This window comes from Ixodes scapularis, unplaced genomic scaffold (assembly GCF_016920785.2).
Source record: "Ixodes scapularis isolate PalLabHiFi unplaced genomic scaffold, ASM1692078v2 PGA_scaffold2__306_contigs__length_199485367, whole genome shotgun sequence".
Classification (NCBI taxonomy): domain Eukaryota; kingdom Metazoa; phylum Arthropoda; class Arachnida; order Ixodida; family Ixodidae; genus Ixodes; species Ixodes scapularis.
The window spans coordinates 179,809,139-179,821,375 of record NW_024609857.1 but is presented as its reverse complement, the minus strand read 5'-3'; the positions used below and the strand labels follow the sequence as shown (position 1 = coordinate 179,821,375).

Here is a 12,237-nt window from a genome sequence, read left to right as displayed (position 1 = left end):
AAACGTATGTTAAATATTTTTATTGAAACGCTCTTTTCAAATATATATATAAATATTGCTTTATCTCAAATATTGCATTGTTTATGTCGATCCGAACTTGTCCTAAAATACAAGATATGAAATTCAAGGAACAACTAAAAAACAAATTTTCGTGTTTTAGTTTTTAATTTATAGTGATAGTTTTTTATTTTCATTTCATTTATTTCCACCTTGAAGGCCCAGTCAGGGCATTACATAAGGGGGGGGGGGGCAGTGCGACACAATAAATCAACATGTAAACGCAATAAAATACAATAATATGCAGTCAGGAAAAATTGGAGTAGAAGTTATACATGATGAAAACAAAAGAACACTCACAAAACGTGGGTTTCAAGCGTATTCAGGACCGCTGACGCGTCGCTAATGGTGAGTAATGATGATGGCAACTGATTCCATTCGGATATGGCGAGAGGAAGAAGGGATTCGTTAAAAGCTTTGGACTTACCAGAAATTCGTTTGATGGCACAGGAGTTATTTAGACGAAACGACATTCTTTCTTTCATCATACTCTTGTGTTTATTCATAAAGAAAACATGTTTCATCTGTTAATTTTCTTCAAAGTTACAGCGTTGCAAAGTGCACCTTTCACGACGGCATTTCTGGCGAAAGCCGCAGACGCTATTATCATTTTATTTTGTGTATTTTATGACCCGATATATCTTTCTGTTGCTTTCGGGTGCTGGGCTCAGGTGCAATTATTAACTAATTAAAACGATTCCCGCGTTGTTTTTTTTTATTAATTTAACCGATGAGCCTTCTTTCCTCTAAAAAATTACAAGTTCTAGGGGCTTTAGCTGAATATTTTCCACACAGTTGCGACGAAACCAATTGTAACTGCTGCTACAACATTTCTCTTTACAGAAACTGTAAAAGTAAGTACAGCCGTGGAAAGTATGTGCAAATATTTATACGTAAATTCGCGATGAAGTGGAAATGTTTGAGCCACCAAGTTTGTTGCTCCGCTATTCATGACAGTTGTACGTCCGGCTGAAGAAAGGTAAACCTGCGACTTCACTGGCAGGCTTTCAGTAAGACGTCCGTTAAGATTAAATATATTCGGAATTATTGATCCTAATAAAACGAAATAAAAAATAACGAGTAGGGACGCCAAGCGCGCTAGTTGCCCGCGTTGGCAGAAGAAGTCCGAACTTTGTTCCTCTTCAAACCAGAGTGATGAACTGCGCGAAGCACTAACCTGCGCTGCAATAAATCTATCGAATACTAAAACATCGGTCAGCTCCGAATGTGGCTACAAATAGGAAATGCACGAACTGGAGAATTTTGCCCGATTCTCTTCGCAGAATCGACATCCAGATCTTACACACTGTAAACACTTATCTGCTTTGCTATCTTCCTTCTGTATTTACTAATATAGTCACCACAGGATGCACTACGGACGCTGTAAGTCGTTGCCATGGTTGAAGACCTTCCGCCAACACGCAACTACAAGCGACTGGCTACCACTTTGTTTGTGTAATACCGCAGCGCGCGTGTTGTCTTGTCACACAATCATAAGGCTCCGCGACGTCACGAAAGCATGTCAGGAGAAAGAAAGAAGGAAATATAATGAGTTATTAGCTTTTCTTTGAAGCAACGTACAGACTGCGTCTAAGCATGTGGCAATCAGTTCCTCCGAAAAGTAAAGTCCACCAGGAGAAAACAGGCAATAAATGCGTGTGCCCTGCGGTCCATCCGTCCCTGGTAACCTAAAACCCCTCTTTAGGTATACGAGGGGGCCACCGCCGCGTTCTGGGGTTTGCTGCTGTTCTGATTTAGTACGGAATAGGTTTGTGCCGCTACCATTTCGCGCGCCGTTTTTAGGACTCGCTGCATTTCGCTTTTGACCCCGGTGTTGGCTCCTGGGGACGATATCACAGGGTGTCCTCGAAAAATATTTACAAGGTTTTTCTTAACCGCAAACAACTACGATTCGACGAACGCTCATTCTCCGCCCAAAGAAAACGCTAACATCCGCCGCAGATGACGAAGTTTCAGCCCGCACCAATATCTTATTAAAAAGTTTTAAGTGATTATCTGAAAATTTCAGTGGGAAAATCTTTTCGCCCGTTTTCGGTTTCTGGCGCCATACCGTTCCTTCGGCTGTCATTTTCCCATTGAAATTTTCAGGATATCGCTTATAACTTTTGAATAATGTATCGGTTCGGGCTGAAGCGTTGCCATCTGGTTCGGACATCTAATGCTACCTTCGGGCACAGAATGAGCGTTTAGTGATGCGTAGTTTATTTTTGCGGTGGAAAAAACCCTGCAAATATTTATTTCGGCGACACCCTCTATATGGCAAAAGATTTGCTTAGCACCGGTGCCGCCAGCGAGTCAAAGCGATAGCACGTCCCTCTGCAAACCGCGTGCACGCGAAGACTGGGTTACAACGAATGCCCTTCGAGCCTCGCGACTGAAATTTATTTCAAGGGTGGCCGAACATTAGGCTCAGCAGCTTTCAATTGCTCTTCCATCTGACACGTCAAATGATGGAAGGCAAGAAAACAACAGCCGCATCGGTATAACGCCATACTATAAATACCCCGACAATGTATGTGATTATCGATTCATTTTCCCTGGAAATTTCAGGCCTAGTTTTGTCTGATGTTTTAAGAAGAACTCGCTGCCACGTGCCTAAACTAGGACAATCAGAGAGCCGGAGTTGAACTTACTCCCCACGGGCTTTCCAATTCTCCTCCCGGAAAGCTGCAGCCATGAACAAGGGTAAATCAGTTCGTGCATTCCCTATTTGCCCCGTTCGGAGTTGAGAAATTTTCTCGCACTCGTTGGAATTATTGCAATGCATGTGAGTGCTTAGAGGAGGTCATCAGTCTGGTTTAAAGAGGGGCAAAAAAAGTGAAAGCCGTTTACAACTCCCTGTAACACCGAATTGGAGCGGAGCTCTTGAGGAGGAGGAGGGGAGTGTACCGAGGACCACGCGTTCTCGGGAGGGGGGGGCCACGTGACCCCCCCCCCCCCCCAAGGGCACGAGACCTTGGTGAGGTCACGTGGTGGGAGCGTGCCCCCCTCCGAGGTCACGTGACCTCGGGAGGGGGTCACGTGACCTCTGGGTGTCACATGACTTCCCAGGTAACGTGACCCCCCCTGTCACGTGACCAAAATTTCCCTGCTAGATTTAGCGGGGAAATTTTTTCCGCTAGATTTAGTGGGGAAACTTTTCCGCTAGATTTAGCGGGGAAATTGTTTCCGCTAGATTTAGCGGAAAAAATTTCCCCGCTAGATCTAGCGGGAAATTTTTCCGCTAGATCTAGCAGGGAAATTTTACCGCTGGATTTATCGGGGAAATTTTCCCGCTAGATTTAGCGGGGAAATTTTCCCGCTAGATTTAGCGGGGAAATTTACCCATAGTGCACCACGCGGTTACGCCGACGGCGACGGCGACGCCGCTCAAGCCGGAAACGGGCGCCTAAGAGCTGGGCTCTAAAAGTGAAAGCCGTTTGCAACATCCTGTAACACCGAATAAGAGCGCAGCTCTTTGAGGAGGAGGGGGTAAGGGTACTGAGGGGGGGGAGGTCACGTGACTTTGGGGGGTTACGTGACCTCGGGGGGGGGGGGGGGTCACATGACCTTGGGGAGGGAGTCGCGTGACCTCGGGGAGGGGGGTCTCGTGACATCGGGGAGGGGGGTCTCGTGACCTCAGGGGGGGGGGGGGGGCTCACGTGATCCCCCTCCTCGAGGTCACCGAAGGTGCCCGAGGTCCTCACGAAGGAACCCGGGGTCCTCCAGAGGTTCTCCCGAAGGAACCCGAGGTCCTCCCGAGGTCGTCCCGAGGTCGTTGGGGGTGGGGAGGCTCGCGGTTTCGCCGCCGCCGACGCCGCTCAAGGCAGAAACGGGCGCCTAAGAGCTGCGCTTTAAAACCGGACTTCTCGAGACGGCCTTCTGCCAACGCGGGCAGCTAGTGCGCTAAATATTTTAAGCCGTTTTCTTTTATTTTTATTTTTGCATTTTAGAGCGCAGCTCTTAGGCGCCCGCTTCCGGCTTACGCGGCGTCGCCGTCGGCGTCGGCGTAACCGCGCGGTGCATTATGGGTAAATTTCCCCCGCTAAATTTTGCAGAAACATTTCCTCACTAAATGCACAGAAAAAAGTTCGCCTCTAAATTTAGCGAAAATTTTTCCCGCTATATTTAGCGGGAAAAATACCCCGCTAAATTTAGCAAAAAAAAATCCCCCCCCCCCCAAATTTAGCGGAAAAAGCTTCTCCGCCAAATTTAGCGGACGAAATTCCCCGCTAGATTTAGCGGAAAAACTACCCTGTCAAATCTAGCGGAAAAATTTTCCCGCTAAATTTAGCGGAAAAGATTCCCTGCTAAATTTAGCGGAAAAAATTGCCCGTTAAATTTAGCGGAAGATTTTCCCCGCTAAATTTCGCGGAATGAAATCCCCGTTAAATTAACCAAAAAAAAAATTCGCCGCAAAATTTAGGGGAATATTTTCTCCTAAATGGTAGGAAAGGAGGAGGGGCATGGCCTCCTCTCCGTACTTTCCCGTCCTCCTCCTCAAGAGCTGCGCTCTGATTTGGCGTAACAGGGGGTTGTAAACGTCTTTCATTTTCTATTATTTTATTTTTATTTTATTGAAATAAATATTTGCAAATATCTTTTTTTCTTAACTTAACGGTCGTCTTAGTGAAAATCTGCCAGTAAAGTCAAAGGTTTACCTTGGCCAGCAAGACCTACAGCTGTCATGAATAGCAGTATAACAAACTTGGTGGCTCAAACATCTCCACTTCATCACGAATATCGATGTAAATATATGCATATAAGTTGCACCGCTGTTCTTACTTTTCTGCGACTTTCTCTAAAAAAACGCAGTTGTAGCGATTACAAGTGGAAAAACTTCGGCTAAAGCTCCTGGAACTTGTAAATTTAAAGGACAAAATAGGCATTTCGTTAAATAAATGCAAAAGACGAGCAACGCGGGTATGTTTGTAATCAGTAAAATCATGAATTTGTGCAAAATACCCGAATACAGCACAATACTATGTATCTATTCATAAGATACACGGAATCAAAGGATAATCGCATCTTTGGCATTGTGCGAAAATGCAGTCATGCGAGGTACATTTTACAGCGCTGTAACTTTGAAGGAAACAAAATGATGCAGCATTTTTTTATGGATAAGCACAACAGTATGATGGAAGAACTATCACTATAAATATCAGGAAAATCGACGATAGTCTTTTTTTTTCATTTACCCCTTAATTACCTTTTCAGTGTCATAAAAATTTTTATTTTTGAAATAAAGGAAATGTTTAGATGTTAGTAGAAAGAACGTTTTAATAAGAATTTATGGCATCAATGTTAATGTTCTAGTTCTTTAATTTTGTTTCGATAAGGGTTCAGGAATCTAGTGACAATGCGAAAAGGAGTCATGTTTGCGCATTTTGATGGGAAATATACACTCGCAACAATGCTGTACATACCTAAATCAATAGTTCCCTTGATCTATTATAGGTGAAGACTACTTGAGATTTCTCATATTTGTAGATTACGTTGTCTGCATCACCAAACTTGACATACACGAAAACTTCAAAAGTCGAATGTGCCGTTGTGGCGCACTCAATTTATTTTTCTCTTCAAACATGTTGTTGCTATTTTTATTAAAAAAATTTGATTGCTTTCCCTACGTATGTTGTGTAGGAAAAGTAATAAAAGAATTTAGTCAACACATACGGATGATTGTCGCTGTTACTGAAGAGAGTAACACTTCACTAAAATGTATGCTTATTTTGTTGCGAACATCCTGCACGTCCATAATTGAAAAGTAGCCTAATGTATTGCATAAAATGCAGCGGCATTACGTAAAGGTTCCAAGTGTATTTGTTCCAATTGTTTAGAATAAAAGACGCCTGTTGGAAAAAGACTCTGAAGCCCGATGCTTCTTCCAATCGGAGCCTTCCAGTGACGTACTTCCAAACAGAAGACTACTGCTCTACTCGTCATTCACACAGAGTTTTCAAATGTCCTGTGAGTACAAGCCTGCCCTAGCAGGCATATATATATTACAAAAAGACTTATATATTTGAACCACTAAATTTCTAAAATATTTGATATTGCAGGAGGGCAATAAATATCACGTTGCGAACGCTACAAAATGTTCCATGGGCTGTTGCGTAAACAATACCAAGGAAGCTGGTGGTTTCAAGTACTCTGTGCCGGATGGCACTCCATGTGGAGACAACAAGGTATGTATGTCGGCACCTGAAAGGTTTATCTAGAATGCAAAGCACGTTAGTCGATTATAAACGTAGATTAGAACGGAAAGTTGGGCTAGTTGGTGTGAAAACAACCATTAACCGAGTGGACAGTGAGATAGTTTTTTTGGGACATGGGTTGACCAGAGAATTGAAGTTCGAGATTGAAGATCGAAGAAAGAGGAAAGAAGGAAAAAGACGCGATTACTTATACTTTTACCGATGTGCTTTAATGTGCTGGTGTGTTTTAATTTGATATGATTTACAATGTTGCGTGAATAATGGCGAATGACTGGGGGAAGAGGAAAAAGAATAAGGCGTCGTCGCGGGAATTTCTCTGTATGTCTTCTGAATATATAGTTGATAGTCAGCGCCTCGTCCTGTGTGTTCTCTCCTCCTTGTCCGTGTGTTATTCGCGCTGTTTTACATTGTAGATTAGAAATTATTTACAAACGTATCAGAGCACGTCAAACCTTTTGAATACGAACAACGAAGGTTATAAAAGCTATCAGTGGTCACTCTAAAAAAGGGTGTAGCCATTACATCCCTTGCCACATATAATACACCCCAAAACTTCAGTTTGACCAGCAGCGCATTGGCGTCGAACAAACGGTCCCACCTTTTAAGAGAGGCTTAATGATTGCACGATATAACATCTTAAACAACTAAAGTACGTATCAAAGAAAACAGAAAAAAATTAGGTTTTGCAGAAGGGCCCGGAAAACACCCATTACTTTTTTTTCTGGCGGGCAATGACACGTACATTACCTATTTTGATAAATTGTACATCTCGGCTATCAAACTGCTCGTGAAAGTTGGTACCGCCGGTTCAACGTTAGTGCGCTGCACGTCGAACTAAAGTTTTGAGGTGTATTACATGTGACAAGTGGTGTAAGAATATACACCTTTTTTATGTGTGCATATATTAACTATGCTGCTTCGAACTGAAGGAAAGTTATTTTTCATAAGATAGTTTCCACGTAACGTTTGAGGACTTGAGAACACGATATAACAATTGCCATCCCTTGCACATGGCTTCCAGCAGGGTTTTCTTCTCTATAACTTAAGAATAAATAAAAAAACAAGACCTGCGAGAGTTAAGTTTTGCATAATTAATCACAAGAAAATACTAAATCAGTATATGTTTCACGCAAAACTCACTCAAAATGATTCTTACTCGTCGCCTTAGAAAGGTTAAATGGTCAACAGGTCTAAGCAACCTTTTCGCAACGCTTCAGGATGACACACGAAATGTCTCTCTCTGAAATATTAGTGCTGATTGGAGTTAGTACAAGCCTGAGTTTGTTTGGGGCACCATTAAAAGTTTCGCAACTATCACGTAATTTGGTTTTAGTGCTGACAAAAGGAAGGGCGCGTTGCCTCTGTAGAACGATTAGTGTGCGCGATCACTCGTGCATAAAAAAATATAAGTTAAAAATTACGCTCTCGTGCGCTTCCGTTTGCCAGGTTTCCAGGAAAATTGTGAAATAAAGTACGAGTACTTTCCCAAGAGAGTAATTATGACTAATTCATTTTACGTGCGCGTTCAAACTCTCTAACACGCAAAAATTGTTATAGTTTTCAATTGGTGTGATGTAGATTTTTACATAGTTTAAAAGAACACAAATTATTGCGACTGCTCAGAAAGAAGATTCAGCAATCATTTCAGTAGACTGTACATGCAAGTTTTTAATCTCAATAAATGCTGTTCTTTTTTTTGTGCTCCCCAGACGTAAAATGCAAAGTGTAAAATACACTATTCAAGTAATGCTTCTATTACTACAAAAGCCATTCCGTCATCTTGTTCAGTGTGGGATAGCTGAGTTTAAGGATTTTGTTTTTACCGACGCTGCAAATTAACATGAGTGATTCCACTAATGGGGTTGTTACATTCTCACTATCATTCACTGTACCACAGATATGGAATTGAAAAAAAAAAAACTTCATACATGCCAGACAATAATTAGTCATATTTTAGGCGAGCTTGAAACTTAATTTAAGCTTGTAAGGCCCTGATATTGCATAGGAACCAGCGCCTTTATTGGTCATATTTAATTCTTCCTAAACTATCTGTTGTCCTCAAATTTAAGCGGTAGGCCGTTTGTCAATACCTACAAGAAATAATTATGTATCGCCTATAAATGATTCGTATACACGATTTGTTAGGTAGATCACTATACAATAGGATGTGCGCCAGGAATGTAGTCAAAATAAATAGAAATAAGCACAGCTGCAGCTAAGAGCCAGCTCAGAACCGATAGGCACAAAACGAGGTTTCAATAAAAAAAAGAAGAAAACTCATATAATCGAATTTCATGGTCTCATCAGGACTGGTTGCCAATTCATTGAAACCTGCCTTCAATATGAGAATTATAAGTTCCTGGTGTGTCAATGTCACATTTGACGTAAGATAGTTAGACAACATGAAGTTGATCTACCAAAGATTATGGCTGCATTATTACACGCTGTATATGACAATAGCCAGCACGACGTAAGAACACCTGCCTAGGGTATCTGACGTGCACTACACAAAGGTTGCTACACGAACTCACGCTGATGCTCCTCCATGCTCAAGCGGGTAAAGGGGGAAGGGGGGGGGAGAGAGGGAGAGAGAGAATTCTGCAGCACGAGCTATCGCTTCACTTGCTCCAAGCTGCAGTTGGTTAAAACTCTCCGTTTTTGTTTTCTGCACAAGGTAAATGAGCTGTTATACTGGTGCAAATGTAAAGTGCGTAAACATACAAACACACACCGGTGTCACTCTCCAGCAGTAGATCATAGAAGCCCGGAAATTGCTAATTCTGACACTTTGCATAGGTTATAATCTTTCAAAGCACATGAATTTCTAGTCAGCTTTATTGGCCCACTCCCCAAGTCTGCATTCCTAGTGTTGCAGAAAGAACAGTGATTGCGCAGGCGAGCTGGTGAGCAGTTATACTAAAAAGACCGGGAGACAAGGGATAACAAAAAAATAAAAACACAACACCGTTTTTATTTAAAAATTGTGTTCCTTTTGTCCACTTGGGTGTGTCCCGGCGTCTCCGGAGTTTTTCAGTGTGATTTCTATTATAAAGCTTAGTTCACACTTCAAAAATGTTTTATAGGAAATGATGCCTTTCATACCGAAGGTTCTGCATTGTTTTTACCGTCATATCCACAATAAAAACTGACGTCCAGAAACAAAATACGAAGGCAATCGAAGCTTGTATGCATAATTTTAAATGAGAACCTTACGGAAACCTCAGATTCAGAGTCGTAGTCTACGTTTCGTTAATTCTTTTAAAAATTAACTGGCTTTCAACCTGATGCGCAGGGAGCTTCTTTCTTAAAAACGAAATACATTCAATTTCAAAGCCAAAACTGATTAATTACGCCGGAGTGCCGTAACTGTAGCTTTCAGATAATTTCTTCAGTGCTACATGCGCCTCTTCGCTTTTGCTAAATCCTAATGAATTAAGCACACTTTACCATTGCCATCAGTTTCACTAGTCTTTTTACCTACATGCGCCTATGTTCCCACCCGTATTGGCTTTCAGAATTTTTTTCTATTTACACAATTTAGAAGCTTTATAAAAGTGTTTTACTCTATTTATGTTTGGTGAATATTGAAAGCATATTCTTAGCACTGACAATTTGAGCTCGAAAAGCTGTATCGTGTTTTTTTTGTTTTTTTTAAAGTTAAAATGGGGAGTACTCTAAATACAGCCGATGCAGTGATCTTGGCTGCAGTGCTACTACGCGAGTAATTAAGGGCCTGGTTTATGGTGCAACTGCTTGCAGGTAACCAACGGTAGGAAGCGGTCCTCTTAAACATGCCAACTTCGGCAAGACACCATCAACGACTGTATGGTGGGCCAGAACGGAAAGTATCACAGTCGCGTGGGCAAGATTGTTCCACCATTCAGCCTGCAGGGAAAAGTATCATCCGCAAATCGAGAGCAGTGTCACCCTGCCCTCGTACGCAGCAGGCGAGAGTATGCGGTCGAAAGTGAAAGGACCAGTGCAGCTCACAGTAGCGGATATTAGTTGTTGCACTGCTGTCGACTCGAAGATGGCGCTGCGCTGTCTAAGCTGAATCTCAGGGCCATTCTCGCTCGTTGCGCAATACGAAAGACTCTCACACATACGCCATTCAGCCCAGAATCTCGACAGGCTACAAATCTTCAACTGAAATTAACTTGTCAATTAAATATTTGTAGCTAGAATTCAAAATATGTTGTGGCTGTTATATTTTAGAGAACCAAATGTCGCTTCGCGCTATTTATATACAAGTTAAAATTGCCAATCCGCGATATTGGCGTCAAGTATCTTCGGTGGCGCTCTCTTATGACCCATACCCGCGGCACGTCTCAGCTACGACTTTTATTTGCAACCGAAATGTTCCGTGGTGTGAGTAAAACACTTGATGGAACCTTAGATTCATCGGGTTCCAACACAAACAACGTGTATGTTGCGAGTTGCTCGTGCACGTTGCCAGTAAAAAAACTAAGACACATGAAAGAAGATCGCTGAATGAAAAGACGTCCGTAATGTGCCAATGTGCTTATAATCCCATCGAGCAATTTCTAAAGAACACAGGAGGACAGCCATAATCCCACCGTCAAAATTGCCCACGTAACGCACTCGCAGACGTTAATAAAAAGATTTGTAACATTAGAAAGCTCAGAAGCTTCTTGGTCAGACGAATAAAGGCATGATGACTAAAACAACAATAGCTGCTTCGTACGTTCATATATTATATCGCCATGTCACTTCCGTATTCCGCGATGTGGTTTAAATAGAGCAATTATAATTACCAACTTTTTTTTCAGATCTGTATTTATGCGGAATGTTCAGAATTTTCCAAAGAAAACAGCGACTAGCAACATTCAACATAAAACGTTTGATGAAGAAACGCCTATGATTCCCAAATAAAAATATTTCTCCGGGAAAAACGAAAAACATCTACATAAAGTGCACCTGTAACCTGTCTGAAAATAAATAAAAGCCGCCCAAGATGAGGAAAGTTCACATGCCCTGCTCATTTAAAAAAAAAAAACAAAAAAAAAACATCATCTTTTTGCAACGTCAAATGTGCATATTCTATTGCGCACAAAATAATGCCCGCTTCACATTTTCCTAAGATCTAATGCTAAAAATATGATATTCACAGCCACGAGTAACCCGCTACTCTACCGTAAAAGTCATAAATGAGAGATGACGAAGTTGTGAGGATAAAATAAATAAACTTTTTATGAGGCAAATTCGCGCCTGGATAAGGTAATGAACAATGGGCGTTTAGTATGCGGAGCAGAGGAACTCTCTCGACAATTGCAAGAGTCCTTGTGCAGCCACTTCAAAGCCGATAAGTTTCGGAGGTTTGCACACTTTCGCTCTAGAACCTGGTTCGTGGTTGAGTAGGATTGAGTGCGCTGTGCCAACACCTCCTAAACAGCGTTAAAGCCTGCGCGTTACGTCACATGACATCACGTCCGGGGTCCCGCACAGACGCTGATTGGATGCGAGTGCCGCGTCAGCGTTCGCGTGTTAGTATGATAGGAAACGAGCCCCACGAGCACGCTGACGCGGCACTTGCACCTGATCAGCGCCCGCGCGAGACCCCCGGACGTGACGTCATGTGACGTGGTGCGCAGGCTTCCTCTCTAGGAGGTGTTGGCTGTGCTCGCTTGTAACCGCTTGCGACGGAAGAGCGCTGGCACACTAGCGCCATCTCTCAGATAGACCTGGAAACTCTTTCGGTTTTCGTCTTTATTTTTTCATTTGTTTTAAACAATCATACATTTACACGAAGCATAAAATAGTTTTGACAATGTTAAAGCTGTCATAATATAATTAATGGAAAGGTGCAAGCGAGCTGGACAAGATTGGCGAAAATAATCCCTGCAGAAGGGGAACAAGGGGGACAAAGGACGAACACAAATCTCCAAATTCACCAAAGTGACTGGTGCGTGACCGATTTGTATTTGTCGGTTGTCCCCCTTGT

General features: G+C 42.3%; 1 protein-coding gene across 1 annotated transcript in view; it reads left to right on the top strand.

The window, feature by feature from the left end:
- LOC121836417 (venom metalloproteinase 2-like) overlaps positions 1-11,116 on the top strand; it is a 107,156-nt gene extending 96,040 nt beyond the window's left edge. Inside the window, exons 8-10 of the mRNA XM_042291306.1 lie at positions 5,898-6,027; positions 6,120-6,245; positions 11,066-11,116. Coding sequence (XP_042147240.1) covers positions 5,898-6,027; positions 6,120-6,245; positions 11,066-11,116 — 307 coding nt within the window. The remainder of the gene's footprint in view (positions 1-5,897; positions 6,028-6,119; positions 6,246-11,065) is intronic.
- The last annotated feature ends 1,121 nt before the right edge of the window (positions 11,117-12,237 follow it).